At 33.9% G+C, this 17864-nt stretch overlaps 1 protein-coding gene across 1 annotated transcript; it reads right to left on the bottom strand.

Moving 5' to 3' along the window:
- Nucleotides 1–702: 702 nt before the first annotated feature.
- Nucleotides 703–17591, bottom strand: LOC128212523 (protein FAM184A-like). Its single transcript, XM_052918009.1, has 17 exons — nucleotides 17258–17591; nucleotides 14809–15681; nucleotides 14382–14502; nucleotides 13782–13963; nucleotides 12521–12727; nucleotides 11830–11952; nucleotides 11372–11533; nucleotides 10614–10735; nucleotides 9716–9866; nucleotides 9032–9244; nucleotides 8480–8633; nucleotides 7407–7534; nucleotides 6950–7134; nucleotides 5956–6102; nucleotides 5223–5340; nucleotides 4287–4394; nucleotides 703–3329 (listed from the first exon to the last, which is right to left on the bottom strand). The coding sequence occupies exons 1-17, from the start codon at nucleotides 17396–17398 to the stop codon at nucleotides 3186–3188; spliced, it is 3279 nt and encodes a 1092-aa protein (XP_052773969.1). The 5' UTR covers nucleotides 17399–17591; the 3' UTR covers nucleotides 703–3185.
- Nucleotides 17592–17864: the final 273 nt, after the last annotated feature.

Raw genomic sequence — 17864 nt, 5'->3', positions numbered from 1 at the left:
GGTCAAAGGGGTATGTCCCTGCCCCTGTGCCGTAAACAACTGATCTTTGAGAGTATACTCCATCAGCACTCTATCTGAATGTTTTATTTAATGGACAGACATACATGGTGTATATGTCTGGAATAATGGTCATCTTTCAGAAACTAGCATTCAGCCAATCACAATGATGTGACATCTGTCTTGAGCACCCATCATTTTGATAAGGAGTTTTTGATAATTCAAGGGCCATAACTCTTGAGTGTAAATGGCGATCTAATTGGGATGAGATCAAACTCAGTTGAGATGTAACGCCACAGTTTTGTATGATTGATGATTGGACAAGAAATGAATAATTATATTAGAGACCATAAATGAAAGTGTTACACACTGGGCGATGACGCAGAAGAAGCAAACCAACATTTTTAATCCTTTTTCTGTCATTCTATGCAGGGAACATAAAAACATGGTATGCTATGAATTTGCTGCAATTTTTAATGCTGCATTCTCACAGATTGAATGTTTTGACAACTTATTTAATTTTTGTATTGGAACTAGCAAATATTTCCATAAATATCTGCAATATAACTGAAGTTGGAAAAATGTTAAATCTGTGAGAGTGCAGCTTTAAAAATTGTAATCACTAAACTTTTTACTTTTCGTAAAAAAAAATAACTTTTGAATAAAATAATTCTAAACAATCACAAAACAGCAAAGGGTCTATTTTTTTTTCAATATTTATTTGAAGTCATGCTACATCTAGCTTTATCATATCACAAAATCAATAACAAAACAACAAAAAATGAAATAATTATGGGACACTCCAGTAACACATGTAAGGGGACATAATATAATAATAAAGAAAAAATGAAAAACTTTTTCTAAGATAATTACTCTAATCCTGTATGTATATTATTGTCGATTTGTTTTGCCTGATTTTAAAATTTATTCAATTTCATATCTCATTTTTTTCTAATTTTCAATAAACATGTAGCCAAGTTATCATTTAGAAGATAAATGGACCATCACATTTGTAAACTAATGGAATAACTCTGATTTTATCATTTCTCTATCATGAGACATGTATAAAACTAATACACATATATGGCAGATTTCAAAATTCTTTTTTTATAAAAATGCATGAATAAATCATTGCAAATGTTCTAAAATATGATAGATAAGAAATTGCTGTAAAAGATTATGTTGAAATCACAAATCTGCAATAAATTTTAAAAATCAATATTCGCCGGGAACTTTTTGGTCACCAAAACGTGAAATCTGCCACATACAAGCAGAGGATAACTTATACATTATTTACGAAAAATTCCCGCGTACAGTTCAATGCGTCTTTTTTCTAATGAAACAATCACAGCTAGTATTGCATTCGTTTACAAATGGCACTTACTATGAATAATTCCCAAGAACATTACTCTTCTTTCTGGATTTTCGTTTTTGCATTATAAAAGCTCAGTACCAGACAGATTACTATTTTTATAGAGCAATTCGTTTATTTTGCAAATTTTTGCTCACATTTTAACAAGCAGGCCAAAAGAAAGCTCAGATCACGCTCTGTTTTTTCAAAGATGAATAACATTTTAAAGATATTGATGTCAGTATTTGCATTACAACCATACAGTAATTTGTTATTCTAAGATGAAATGTCCGATAGTACACTAATCAAAATGAGACTTTTGGACAATCAAGCCCTCTTTACTTGATTCAAGATAACACAACAAGCCCTATTAATAATAATTATGCAAAATTTTGTTTTTGAGCATGCCCGCAATGTTCATTTTACCAGTAAAGGGCAATTAGACCTGTGCTAATTTCGACCTCTGATTGTAATGTCTTTCATTAATACAAAAACAATTGCAAATGAAAATACAACTGCAACTACAAGATAAAGCAAATAAAAAAACAACTTTCATGAATACTTTTTATATCAAAGGACTTATTTTATTTGTACACTTAATAATCAGCAGTTCACCAATTTTCAAAAAAATATGTGTTATCAGCAGCAACAATTTGAAATAACTATAAACAGCAGTTTGCAACAACAACAGCAGCAGCATTAAATTTAAAAACATGGTAAATGCTGAATTATGAAATACCATGACAAATCTGGTAGTATATATGTAGAAATATAATTTAAATAAAAACAGATACATTTACAACTCCCATAATTATAATCATATTATGTACAAAATATGATATTAATCATACTATCACAGAGGAATATCAGTTTACAGCACAAATAAAAACATCATACAAGGCTTATCAATCTGACATCAAAGCTTTTTACTGCATCATAAGAATAAAATAAATGCACTCTATTTCATAGTAAAGTTAATTTAAAGATTCAATTTCATTTAACAACATTAGCCCATGTTACGTTTTCAGTTAACAAATACATATATGTACATATTTAAAAGATCTTCTTTCAAAGTCACACAATGTACATTGTACAACATAGGATGGTTTCATCATTCATTTTTTGTTTTCTCCAAATAAACCGTTTTTGAAAGTCAAGATTAATAACTAATACATAACTCATTCTTTAACAAACATCAAAAAATATTTACTTAAAAAAAAATTCCAGATATTAGGTAAAAAAAACTAAACTTCACAATTTCTTATATCCAGCAAGCAAGCTGCATGTACTTATATACTCATTAAGGCAATCTTTTAATTGAGCATACAATAAAATATCTTAAGATTAAGAATTTCAGTCAATAATTTACGAGTGTCGCAAAGCAAAATGAAAGTTCAAATCACAGAATCAAACAAACTTTGCAAAACCTGTCCAATAAGGCTCCGAGTTTCTAAATAGATATTATAACTACTCTGAAATATTCATTCCAAAATGAGATCCTACGATTTGTGCATTGTTAAGATGGTCCTTATCGAGTTTTCTTCACAGTCTTAAATATGTTTATGAAGCCACATGTCCTGAAGAGAGACTCAGCATATAAACCATTCTGGTCAATTCTCAATTCTTTACCTTTCTTTTGTAATTTCTTGATCCCAAGTTATTTAAATGATTATGTTAATTGAGTCTTTTAAATCATTTGTTTTGATTCAGATTGCTGTATTGTTGATATCAGTAATAAATATTGGTTAAAACCAACATTTTCAAATTTGCCATTTCTTTGTCCATATTACACCCATAACTCTTGTAATTCCCAAGCCCATAAAGGGAGATTACTCCTTCACTTGACAAACTTCTTAGGAAAGGGAGGTAATGGCCTGGATGGGTTCAAGTTGCTTGCATGTATGGGGGAGTTAGGTAGGGGATCCAGCCTTCCACTCAGGTTAGGAGCAGAGTTGTTTCCCTTGCCACGACCTTTCTTTTTCTGTAACAGAAATACAAACATTCTAAAATAGAAACTTGAAAGTAACTATCAGTACATATTATAGTTTTATAGTTCTTGCTTCAAACCGGCCAATCAGGGCCAGGTGTTTCATGCACTCTATTTTGGATATTGGTGTACATTGTATGTGACTCATTCATAAGTCGATTCATAAATTGAGCAGTGACGTCATATTAAATGATCTACTTACCAGAGTTCTAAAGATAAACCTCATAAATAAGTCAGTCACATTTCATGAATTACAAATTCGACAAACTTAGTTACTTTTGCTCTCTTTGGAATAAACTTACTATTTCCAATACTTAAAGCAAACATACAATTCAACAACTGGAGACTCTCTACATCAATAATTTTGAATTTTCATAACAACAAAGAATGATATTCATGCAAAACTAATGACCTAGGCTTAAGCTTTATAATAATAAGTCTATTTAGTATCCATTTAATACACAGTTTGGTTAAACTGAACATAAAATCCACTCGATTTTCCATTTGTTCTTTAAATATGCATTAGGCTAATATAAATTAATTGCTAGATTTTCATCCAAATTATTTTTTTTAATTGGTGCGGGGGTAATATTTTATTTTTCTTAGATGACTGTGTCATCTTTGAATATGTGTTCATGGTCTTTCTTTTTGCATAAGGGACCATAAACATGTGTTTCTAGACGAAATAGAACACCATCGTAAAATTTCTCCTTTTTGACATGTAAATGTTTACTTCGACACTGGCTGGTAAGAATAAACACAATTCCCGGACAATACCTGAGACTGATACACATAATCAGACTGCAGTCCATCATTTTAAATTGAGTCTATAAAATTTAAAGCGACAGAAGAAAGAGGGGCCGGGTGGGGATGAAAATCTAGCAAGTCATTTATAGTCATCTTAAACACAAGTTTGCTCAAGTTGCAAGGTAAGTAAATTATATAATTTACCATAGCATCTAGAGGGTTAAGGACGCCAACGTTGGGACTAGCACTGAAGACCTTGTTGAAGTTCGTCTCTCTGTTCACTAGCTCCATCTGGAAAAACTTCTTTTCCTCCTGAAACATCACAGATGGTAAATAATTGAAATAATTAACAAACAAATAATAGAAATGTCCTGGGGTGGGTTTCAGCAAAAATTGGGCAGAGGCCAGGCCATTTTAAATTTTAACATGTAAATGACTCGAATTGGGAAAATTTAATAGTGATTATGGTTTCAACAGGTTTTCAAGTTCCCAATAACAAACAAATAGGGATAGTAGGGCTCTTAATTTATCCTTTGGAAGCGAATAATGGACCTCTGAATCTTTACACAAACTTTGATGAACATAAAGTGCACATCCTAAATGAGTTATCGTTGAACTGGCCCGAATCTAAAATCAACTGGCCTGTTAAAAGAGTCTGGTTGAATTCCCCACAGATTGCTTTTTAAATTCAGCACGTTATTTCCTCCATTCTGGGCTTTCTGAGGGCATCATTATTTCTTAAACTATTTTCACAAAAAGTAGGGATAATTTGGCTTTTTGAAGAAAAAAAGGAGCCTAACAAAAAAAAATAGAAATAAGAAGGGCCTGCTTGAAAACATGTATCTAAACATAGGCTTGAAAACCTGTATCTAAACATAGGCTGGAAAACCTGTATCTAAACATAGGCTTGAAAACCTGTATCTAAACATAGGCTGGAAAACCTGTATCTAAACATAAGCTTGAAAACCTGTATCTAAACATAGGCTGGAAAACCTGTATCTAAACATAGGCTTGAAAACCTGTATCTAAACATAGGCTGGAAAACCTGTATCTAAACATAGGCTGGAAAACCTGTATCTAAACATAGGCTGGAAAACCTGTATCTAAACATAAGCTGGAATTTTTTTTATTTCTACTCACAATAAGAGCCCTGACTTTCTCCTCCTTCTCCCTGATGGAGTAGCGCAGCTGTTCTATCAGCTCGAGATCCTCGGGGCGAGATTCGCGGTTGTTGTATTTATCCTCTGCCTCGTTTAAACTGTAATACACAACAAGTGTGACATGCATTGAAAGGCCATTTTCATTTCATACTTATATTTCATCATTATTTATATCTTAAAATTTAATAAATAAATCACTCTTTATTTCAGCCGAATGTCATGTTTTACCGGAATGACGTCATTTTTTTTCTCTTCCAAGTACTATGTGCAAGTGGGTTTGTTTTTACAGTGAAATGGCTCAAATGACTAAAATTATATTTGAATGAGCTTACTGTTTCAAAATGTTACTTTATGAGGATATTATCCACAATTACGCACAAAAAGCAAGAAATTTCATCTTTTCACTGATAGCATCATTATACAAGTTGTTAAAACCTCAAAAATGTGAAACAGACTGATAACAATGTCCTCCTACGAGGAGCATTTATATAATCAGACAATGTTTGAAGCATCAACACTCCCAATAATTTTAATGAAAAGGTTTTATGTTAAATCGTTATTTTCAGTTACATGCATATAACCTTCTAGGAAATTTAAAACCCCAGTAGGACAATGCATGTAGGTACAATCTTTAATCGCTGCTGATCTAACCAATTTCTACAAATAGTTTCATACACAACCTCAGAACATGTCATAACATCAATCCTACTTACAGAATCTGCAGCTCAGAGATCTTGTCCTTGAGTATTTCCTGTGCCTCGTTGAACTGTCGTACAAGTTCCTGCGACTCGCGGATATGGTCTGCCTGCAGGTTCTCAACCTCCCGCTGTAGCCTCTCCGCCATTCGCTTCTCCATATGCCTGCAGATAAACACATAAAGACTTGACTACATAATTATATGTGACATTAGCATAAGCTGATACTGTTCAATGTTTTTTTTGAGTACTTTTAAAAACAGACTAAGCATGATTTGATAAAACTTTATTTAACAACTGTTTCTAACAACTGATAATGGTCAATCCCAGAATGTAGCTGGGGGTCTGTTTGAGTATAAGGGATTCTTGCCAAAAGCGGGGTAAAGGAGCTTAGACCCCTATTACATGTATAAAATTGTTTCCAACAAATTTTCTTATTTATTTCACAGTACTTCTTACGGATTTTGATGCAAATGTCGGAGCAAAAAAATAATCTTTACAACTGTACAACTGTCTGAAGATTTTATCAATTCCAATTTCATGATAAATCCTAAACTTCAGAACCCCTGATTGTTTTCTAATTATGCATTTCTGCTTTTTTTTAAAAAAAGGAAGAGTCCAAATTATGGATGCACTACAACTCTATAATATTCTGACTTGATATGAACAAAATTTTAAGTTAATGTCTAACAACCAGTAATATAAGACTGCTGATAAAAGATCAGATCACAGTATTTAATATCTACGCTAGAAATTTGATGGTTTTGGCTTAAAGCGTTACTAAGTTTTAAGAAAAATTTAATTTTTGGCAGGTTTCCAAACAATTGAGATAAGTTCTATGGTAAGTTATCTTATATGACTGAACTGAAAGCATTGGTGCCAAAATCAGCTAATACTGAGACAAAAATTGAAATAGTTTTCAAATTGGTCAATCTGTAAGAATGTAGCTTTAACGTTGAACCAAAGATTTAACCAGTTGTATACGATGGGATGCAGAGGAACCAGCCTGTACCTGACTTGGTGGTCTGTGTCTGCCTTGATCTTCTGTATCTCCTGTCGTTTAAAATCGATCTCCTTGTTTAGGTGACTGATACTTGTCTGCAGTTTCCCAGCATCCTCTTTCAGGTTTGTAATGTGGCGCTCCCGTTGTGTTATCTCCCCTTGAAGATCTTCAACCCGCAGGGCATGGTCACGCTCCTGTTGGGTAAATAGGAGTTTCAATGAGATTATGTTCTGACTAGTGAATAGATTTATCAAATTATGTGTATAAAATAGGCCTGATGCTTTAAGATGCAATACAGAAGATTTCTTCAATCCAATAGGTACTAATCCTGGTAAGATGTTTTCATTAATTTCATTGTATCTCTAACAATAAAATATGTTTTCCTTAAAATACAGTTTGTTGGATTATCAAATAAACAACAAAGCTTATTGCTACAGAAGATGATCTCTATAATTCCCCCCAGTACCTTTTGTTTGGAGATTTCTACTGCACGTTCCAGCTCCATACGAGCCGCCTGCAGGTGAGCCTCATGATCCCGCTCCAATCGGCCAATCTCTGTCACCTGCTTCTCTATCAATCGCTCCTTCATTTCCTCTGGAATACACATGCTTGGTTAAAATACACTATACATGTGCTAGGTTAGAATTCACTATACACATAAAAGGTTAGAATTCACTAGGGCTAGTTTGTTGACTGTTTTGCAAATAATCTTCCTATATCTCCTCTGGAATACACATGCAAGGTAAGAATACACTAGGGGTTAGGGATTTGTTGACAGAATTTCATATTGCTCCTTCGTCACTCCTCTGGAAAACACATGCTAGGTTAGAATATGCTAGGGCTAAGATTTGTTCACAGTATTGCGCGTTTCATTACTGTCAATAAGTCCAAGTTCAGACTAAAAACTCAAAGCTGCTAATCTTTATTTCATTTAACTTTCCTTCTTGCAAAGCATTGATGGGGAACTTTGCTGGATCAAGTTACTATTGGAAAGTTTTACCATTATTAACATACATTTTTGTAAATAAATGAAAGCTTATTTTTAGTTACTTGATAATAATGCTTTTTATGGTTTGAGTCGAGACTTGAGAATCATGGGCCCAGAGCTTTTTCACCATCTTAGGAAGGGGCTGGAATTTGGCTCCTTCCTTTTTGAAAGATTTTTACTGAGTTTAGACATTTGTATTATTGCTTAGTATGTTTTAACACTTTCAGGTCTTAAGGATTTGCTATCATAACTACTTATGTTATGAAAAGAATCAACTATTAAGTGTTTGGAATTGAGATCAGAATTTCCAACTTGAATTCCTTATTGAAGTGCTGAATCAATTTTTACAATTCTTACACAAGTCCTACAGCATAGCCCTGGCATTTCGGACATCGAACATGAAATTTTAACTTAAATTTCATAAGACCATAGTGATATATAATTAATTCCTGAAATTCAGCAGGATGCCTTTTTCCAGCAAGGACATGAAGTTATTTTTTATAATTGGGATGATGTTCACAGGAATGCCAGAGTCAACTAGTCAAACCCACCTTTATCCTTTTCCAATTCCTTCATCTGTTTGTCTAGCTCTGCCCGGCGGGTGACCTCAGCTTGGTCTCTTAAACTATCCACTGTGGCCTTGTGGGCGGCCATCTGAGCTTGCATGTCCTCGATGTGCCGAGACTGCAGTTGCTGCCGTAATTCCTTTAAACAGTTTTTATAGATTATTTGACTACTTCTTTCTCTATGTTTTATGATATGAGCCAGCATGGCTTTTAAAAACCATTCAGTAAAGACTTAATTTTAGGATATTAAATGAGTTCTGTTTGGAATTATTCTTTTTGAAAAGACTAAAAGACTTCAATGTTATCATGATACCTTATCACTACAACTTATAGAGAGGTAATAATAATTGCTTTTTGCTATCTACTCAATCCTTATGATGATATATGCATTATATTATGTTGTTTTGATTTAATTTTTATGAAATAACTAAACTTACATCATACAACAATGGTCAAGTGGTTACAAATGTTAAGTGTTCAATTTTTATTTCATTTTGTACTAGATGGCTAATATCATGGTTCATGAATCATTCCTACCTCGAGTTCGCGTGCCTTCTCCTCCCCAAGACGCTTGACGTCCTCCTCGTGCATAGCTTCGAGGCTCTTCACCTTTGTCATGTATTCCTCTGCTGCATTCACTAGCTCTGCCTGCAGTCTCCGCCTCTCCTCCTCCGACTCTTGGCGCAGTTTCTCGAGCTCTTCTTGGGACTTGGAGCTGCTGGATTCTATGCTCAGCTTCATGCTGGCAATCTGTTGGAACATGATATCATTTATTCAGTTACACATACTAAAGATCTCAACATTTAGTTATACTGTAAACTACCATTTGACGAATTATTTTCAATCTGCCATGACAAACATAATTATAGACAAGTTTTCACAGTTTACGAACACAGAGCAATGGTAAAGCAGATTTTTCTTAATATCATGATCCATGATAAATTATTAATAACAGCACCATTTAAAATATTTTGATAGTAAATATCTGATGTTGAAGAGTGATACTAAAGTTTATATCTGAAAATACCTAGAACAGAAGTTTTAAAGATAAACTTTCTCCATTCAGTTTCAATTTGTAATACCTGTTTCAAAAATAAGGTTCACAGCCATGTTCCCCTCCCCCTTTATATGTGAGCTCTATATGAAACACAGCTGCTGATATATCTATATCCCCCCACCCCCATCAGAAAACACATCCCATCAGAGTTTCAAGTAACCTACCTGCTTCATGAGTTCTTGGACCTTCTTTTCCCAGCCAGCACGAGTAGCAGAGATTTCCTCGTCCTTCATACGAGACAGCTGCTCGAGGGCAGCCCGCATCTCACTCTCCTTCTGGGCGTTTATCTCCTCGCGCAACTTGCTGCACTCTCGCCTGTTATGATTTGATGAGATATGAGGTTTAGTCAATGAATCAATTATGTTCCCATGTAAACATGGAAATAAATTATTATCCACAAGTTTGAATTCACACAACCATTAGTATATCCTATTATTTCCATTTTTCTTCTCCTTCCACTAAATCCCCTCTATACCTTAGAGGTAACTGCCACTTAGCGTTCAGTTGGTCATAAAGCCAGTCACGTGGGTTTCCTCCAGGTACTCCAGTTTCGCCTACATCTCAAGAACGAACGCACTCTCGCGTAACATCGTGCCAACGAACGAGAGTGATTAATATAATGTTGTAATAACTTGTTTCACAATCGTTGTAAAATAAATAAGTTTAAACTAATAGTTCAATAGTGACCTAACCCATTTTCTGCTGGAACTCCGTCTTTCCTCCTCCAGTTAGCTAAAATAAACAATCAGCCTAAACCTTCAGTTATAAACTCTCTTCCACCCTACCTGAGAGTATCCTGCCACCTTGTCCATTTCAGTGGTAGCCTGGTCCATCCTGTGATGGAATTCCTTATTTGCCTATTCCAACTAGCAAATATTAACAATCTGTCTAAACATCCTCTTATAAACCCTCTCCCACCCTACCTGAGAGTATCCTGCCACTTGGTGTCCATTTCAGTAGTGGCCTGGTCAATCCTCTGCTGAAACTCTGTCTTTGCCTCCTTTAGTTAGCTAATATTAACTTTCTCCTAAACTTTCAGTTATAAATCCTCTCTCACCCTACCTGAGAGTATCCTGCCACTTGGTGTCCAGTTCAGTAGTGACCTGGTCCATCTTCTGCTGAAACTCCGTCTTTGCCTCTTTCAACTGAGCCTCGTGCTGTAGACGTAGTTTCTCTAACTCAGCCTGAAACATGGGATATATAACATACATTGTCAGGTGCATGTCAATAAGGTTTTAGACAGAAATAGATATGTTAGTCAAACTTTAACAACAGTTTTATCCAAAATCACAAAATATCGGTATTGCAGATTTACATTTTCATTAATTACAACCCATGTATTGTAGAACTATGAGTCATAAGCCCTTGCAGAATTTCCAATAAGAAACAATTCCTCATCATTACCATTTATATGTGTATCATATCCAATTAATAGATACAACATAGACCTTTTACCTTTTATAATAGTTTCTAAACATTTAAATTTGTTTTCATTTTAAAATCTCACCAATATCCATTCATTATTTATCATGTCAGTTTAGAATGTATAAAGTAATCTAATATGTATAAATACAGCAAAGCTGTACTGCCTTATTTGGTCGGAAATAATTGATTTCATTACAACAAAACAACTTTTTATTTCGACATAAAACATCCATTAAGCATTTTCAGAAACAACGGCAGTTTAAATATTACACAGTTCTTTGTTTGCACTTTCTCGATAAAAGAGAATTTAGAATAAATCTTCATGCAGTTGAATAACTCAAGTACCTGTAAAATAATTTATGTAACTAAGTTGAAATTCCTTTTTTAGCACATACCTGTAGATTTGAAGCCCGTGTTTTTTCTGCCTTATAGTCTGACCGAGAGCTCTCAAGCTGCTGCTGTAGTTGGTTGTTGGCGTCACGGAGGTTGTTGATCATTCCCGTCGCTGATCCCAGACCATCTTCCTTGTTCTGTAGCATACTGTTCACTCGTGCCACCTGGGGAATGTATAAATGTTACTGTGAACAAAACTTTGAAGCAGGATCGCCACAGAAAAAAACAACAACACTTTTTTCAGTCAAACAAGGGGCATAACTCAACTTTCATTTAAGCCAGATTTATGGGCCTTGCTTTACATGTGCATAGTGTCTCTGGCCACATGTGTACCTAGTTTCATTTGAATATCTTGATGATTTTTTTAATTATTAGTTATGGCCAATGTCAAAGCTTTAACATGGCAAGGACACTGAATACAAAACCACCTCTGAATTGTGTTTCAGGTTTATATTTGTACCTCATCTTCCGCTGCCTTTAGTCGACTAGAAAGTTCAGACTTGACCCTGTCAAACTCCGCCCTCAGTTTCTCCCTGTCCTCCGTGATCAGAGAGACCTCTGACTCCCGTAACTTTGTCATCTCCTGATAAACATAATAACAGTAATTAGTTTTAATATGAGCGAAAGCAACTAAAAGTAGTTCAGACTCTTCCTATGATGTAAAGATATTTCAGTGAAATAAATCAGGAATTTTATCATTCATAAAGAATTCTTTTATTTTATACCTTTATGTTTTTTTTGATTATTAAAAAATGATGTTATTTCTGTACAAACACATTTATATTCGCCCTTTTTCGTTTCAGTGTTATTGCTGAATTAGACTTGCCCTTAAACTCTAGGCTACAGTTTGATATGGAAAGGGAAAATGCAGTGTGTAATATGGAAATTATTTCAGATATCCCCATATTTTATGTAAAAATCATGCAAAATATTTTAGACTGAAATTGAACAGATATGAAATGAACATGGTTATATTTTAGTTCGAAGGATTCTTCAATAGCCCTTTATTCATTAAATTTCAATATCAATATAAACAAAAGTTCCAAAATGAAAGTACCAAACTATGCCTTTGCACACCTGTTTTGTTGATTTTAGCATTATCATCCGAATGAATATATGGGTATAAAACTAAGACCCAAGTCCTAATATACCTGTTTTGTTGATTCTAGCACCTCTTCTGCCTGCAATTTCTGTGTGGCAAGATCGGCAAGCAGCTTTTGCCGGAGTTTCTCCAGCTCCGCCTCATGTTGGGTAAGGAGATCCTTCTGTGATCGGTTCGCGTTGTTTCGCAAGCCGTCAAGCTCTCGCTCGTACCGCTCCTTCATTGCTTGCTTCTCGATTGATAGATCTTCCAGGGACTGTAACAGTTATATAATGTGAAAATAAGAATGTGAATGTTAACTGAATCAAACAACATTTCTTATCCATATAGATGTCACTGATAATTTATATAGAATTGACCTCAACAAGATTATGGGCCAATTGTTTAGACCTTTGTTAAAGTTAACAACATTGTTAACGTCATCATTGTTAACTTCAACATTGTTAACGTCGTCATTGTTAACTTCAACATTGTTAACTTCATCATTGTTAACTTTATCATTGTTAACTTCCACATTGTTAACTTCATCATTGTTAACTTTCAAATCTATACTGTTCTAGAAGTTTTAAGAATACAATTGTGATCTGCAGTATAGCTTACAAGATTTGAGACAACTGTTCAAACTGTACTTATTTTTATCTAAACCTATGTGCACATCATCAAATAGTTCAACTTTAAGAGTTAACAACCATGTCGTTAATAATGTTGTTAACTATAAAAGGTTTTGAACGATCAGCTCATTATAACTATAAAAAAAAACACAAAAAAATATCAGTGAAATCATGAGTATTGCAAGAAATGTTTTCCTCTTAGGCCTAAAAAAAGGTTTGGTAAGGGTTACATCCTTTTCAATAAATATGTAGGTAGGATTTTTTTTTTTATTTTTTTTTTTTTTAATAGGCTTTATATAAGAATGTCATTTTCATCATTGGAGAATGGTGTTAAAGTAATCTTCTGTTTAAAGCATTCAAGGTTTTAAACCACATATTGAAAAGCAATAAAAAAAGATTTTTTTGATTTTGTATTATTTTTTATTTTATTTTATTTTTTCATTTTTGTTTTTAAACTGACAATAAAATTGGTAGGGTCGGCGCCTATTTCATAGGTAGGGTCGGGTAACCCGAACCAAATGTTGTTGTTTTAGGCCTTAGATAACCAATATGCTTAACTCCATTATTATTTTGGCCAGGGTGATGTGACTTGCTACAAACAGAAGTTGTGTCATTGTGTACATGTGCATCACATTTCATGTAAATCTTGAATAGTACCTCAGTAATGGACAATTCAAATACTCCAACTACCGGCCCTACCTTCTCAAGTGAGCGTAGTTGTGCGAGCTGGTTCTGACTGAGGTCCGACTTCTGTCGCTCCAGGTTATGGCGTTCCTTCTCGAGCCAGGCAAGTTTGTCCCGCAGTTTCGATAGTTCCCCCTCTAGCTCCTGAATTGACGACTCGTTCTGGAGCTTTGTGGCTTCTAGCTGACCTATTGTGGCTGCAGGGGTAGAAACATGTGGTTTGTTAATTTACCATTCTATGTCCTTTCCCAATGGTTACAGGGATCTGGATTTGATATTCTGAATGTATTGAAATTATTTTAGCCAAGTTTTCAGAAAAATAAGTATCAGTGTAATGTAACCCTTTAAAACATTTTCAACTTAAACACTCCAAACCAAAACAAAAGTAAAATAATCTTGAATCTGGAAATGTCAAACTATGCATACTATAATTGTTTATTAATTAGTTTTAAGCAACTTCCCTCATTAAAGAAATCATAATTATCATATTTAAAGTTTACTCACATTAATGCACTTGTTTTTAGCAAAGATTTATGTTCACATTGTTTCATAATTGTATCACTTACGATATAGCTACAGGTGATTTACCTAACTTTATTTGATTTCAGTACTCACATGATTTCTTGACCAATTCATTTTCCTGCCGTGAGCACCTTTCCTTCATGACGGATAATTCAGTTTCTGCTGCCTTTAACTTTGCTAAATGCTCACTGGCAAGATCATTAGCTGCTTGAAGCTGTGTAAAACAACAAAAAGATGTTCTTATTTCCTCAAATTGTTGTATATATGAACTTAACAAATTCATTGAAGACAGTTTTGACTATTAAGACATAATCACAGGAAAATGTGTTGAATAGCAGCTTCTCTCAAAAATCATTTTTTAACATAAAGGAATTTTCATTGATATTATACAGTTTGGTTCTTATATTATGAGCATGTTTACAAATAAAAGGTTAAACAACAATACATGCAAGTTATAAAATATTTAGTCCAAATGTAGCTTTTATAAATATTTCCAATATATAAGAATGATCTCACATACCTGTTTTAACAAATCACTTGAGCTGCCAGCTTTGTCTTGCAAATTTTTACTTAGCTGGTCCAAGTCTTTTTTCAAACTTTCTACTTCATCTTCTTTATCAGTCAACTGTCCAAGCACACTATTAATTTGCTTTTTAAGCTCTGATTCCTGGGCAGCGAAGTCTTTTCTCATCTTTTCTTTTTCTTCCATGAGCATTTTGTTTGCGTCCTCTTGTGATATATTGTTCATTTTCATCACAGCTTCAAGCTCTTTCTCATAGAATAATTGAGCTTTGGCCAACTTGGCCTCATACTCATCGGCCATAACACCTTTACTTTCTTCCAAATCTTTGTACTTACCATGTAACTGCTCTATTTCATCTTTGTACTTTTCTTCCACCTTTTTAACTTCATTCAACCAGTCATTATTCTGGTCTTTAGATAGATTTCGAATATCATGTATTTCTTGTTCATGTGCACTTTTTAAATCTCTCAATTTTCTCTCATGGTCTTCATTAACACTTTCTTTCCACACATCAAATTGTTTTAATTTTTCTTCAAAATCTTTTTTAGCCTTTAAAACATCATGCGAAAAATCTAACATTTTCTGGGCATGTTCTGATTTAAGTTTTGTTTCTCTCTCTTCAGCAATTCTCTTAAAGTGTTCGAACTGTGAAATTTGTTGATCTTTGATGGCCTCATTTTGACGCAATGCTAGCTCCAACTGTTGTACTTTATTGTTATTTTGAGAATCAGCATCCAGTTTAGCTTTCAGCATTTGAACCTTTTCTTTTGTTTCCTTAAGTACCTTCTGAATGTCTTCCTCGTGCTGATCTTTGATCTGTTGCACAACGGCTTCATGCTCATCGTTTTTGGTGTTGAGTGCATAAATAACCTGAAAAATATTGAACAAGTTTAGTCTATGTTAAGTCCATGCAACTCATTAGACTGAGATGATACCACTGCCAGTTGGGGACAATATGTGTAGTTTTAGTTTTTGTAACTGAGATGATATGTATAGTTTAAGTTTACAAGATTGACATGAAATGTGTAGTTTTAGATTTCAAAATGAGATGATATGTGTAGTTTTAGTTTGCCAAAGTGACATGGTACATCTAGTATATTGCCAAACTACACAATGTAGGATGACACATGTAGTTTTAAAGATGAATTATTTAAATAACTTTTAATTTTTATTCAATGATAACATTAGTTCATATTTGTAATATACATAGAACTTATTTAATCGCTTGAAGGTGATTTTCAGTTATCATCGTGAATGGGGTTTTTAAATACATTTTCTTTGAGATTTGTATCAACAACTTGCAAAAAGTTCATTAAGTGCATTTAGGAATATGTATGTAATTATGATGCAGTAGTCAAATCAGCACCTTGGATATAAAATACCAAGAGCTTGAAAAGGTATGAAGCTACTGTGTAGCTAGAAAGCTTATGTGACTCTGTTTCCATTCAAAAGCTCTTACAAATGAGATCCAACTGGTTCGATATAATTCTTTCTGATGCATAGACGATAGGTTACATCATGATCCATTATTCTTTGGATATAATTTAGGTTAGAATTGTAAAATGGGTTTGGAAACAGTGTGTGATGGTAAGACTAAGAACTAGCAGCCCATTTAGCGCAGGCGCTTGAAGTGCTGTGCTAGAGTTCACAAATTTTTCAGACTCAGCACTATACCTTCATGTCGGCATGACTTCTGCCATCTGTCGATATAAACAACACCAGTAGTCTAAATTAATAGACGTGTTATACGGTATTCCCATCCCTAACGGCTTAACGGGTTTGTGCAAAAACAGGTTGTTTTTAAAAATATTGAGATTGTATTTAGAGAAGTATTAAATGATTGAAACAGATAATAAAGGATTATTTTCATATTTTACCATGTAAGTTCAAAGATATTTTGCACAAAACAAGCATTAAATTTATTAAAACACAGAATTTACCTTTCCAATAAAATGAACCTTGATTGACACAGACAACAATTATACCAAGTGTAAAATCTCGACCATCTCAAGCAAGCTTCCAGATAGGCCTCATAAATACAATCATAACAAATCGGCCATGGCCGAAGTGTTCCGAGTGGTTGTAAAACTGTGAACCGCAGCCTTGCAGGTGCCCTTCATGTATTTATCATTATGTTTTGACAGTATGAAATGAAGAAAAAAGCATCAAACTTAAAATAATTCCGTGGATATTTATTTTTTGTGTGTACGGAACTATTATAAAATAACATTATTTGGTAAGATTTCTTGTTTTTATGAATTAAATAGACGCAATATGCTTTAACCTGGAATCCCGATCAGAATAACTACCCACTTTTGGTACAAAACAATTTGTACTTGAAGCATATGCCATATCAAAAACTGTAAAGAAAATCTGTCAATGTACAATTAGTTGGACTTCAACAAGACCAGATGATCGATGGATACATACAAAAAATGTAAATTACCTTTGTGAGCTGAGCAATCTTCTTTGACATCTTAAGATGCATATCTTGTGTGACCTCCATGTCTTTTGTTGGATTTTGGGGTAAAGTTCCGTATTTACCATTTTGATAATAATTAAACGACATTTTGGCACTGGCAGCCATGTTTAACAATGTCTATCGGATCTCTCTTACAAACTGCTGTCGCTTTTAAATCAGATTGATTTATCATAGTTAAAGGGGATCAACATAGTTTTAGTGAATATACATTGTCAAAAGAGCAGATATATGCCTAATTTCGTTGTTCTTTAGGCTGATTTATTTAGTTATTTTGTATGTAGTTTACATGTTTCCTTGACGCAAGGGGCACTAACTCCATAATAAGACTCCACCCTACTGATCAATCATAGTCAAAACGGCATTTTTAAAAACGGTATTCTAGCGCTTTTAAGAAAATGAGTATTGTCTGTGCACACTGATAACCAATTTACAGTTAATAAGCAAATAAACGCATAAACGATTTATATAAACCGTCATTTCATTTAACGGTAGTATACATTCGAAAATTTACCATTTGAAATTATTCCCCGATTATCTGAACTTTTGTGTAGAAGCTGAACAATTGAATGAT

Source organism: Mya arenaria, chromosome 12 (assembly GCF_026914265.1).
Source record: "Mya arenaria isolate MELC-2E11 chromosome 12, ASM2691426v1".
Lineage (NCBI taxonomy): Eukaryota > Metazoa > Mollusca > Bivalvia > Myida > Myidae > Mya > Mya arenaria.
Note: the sequence above shows the minus strand (reverse complement) of the source record. Positions and strands in the feature narration are given on the sequence as shown.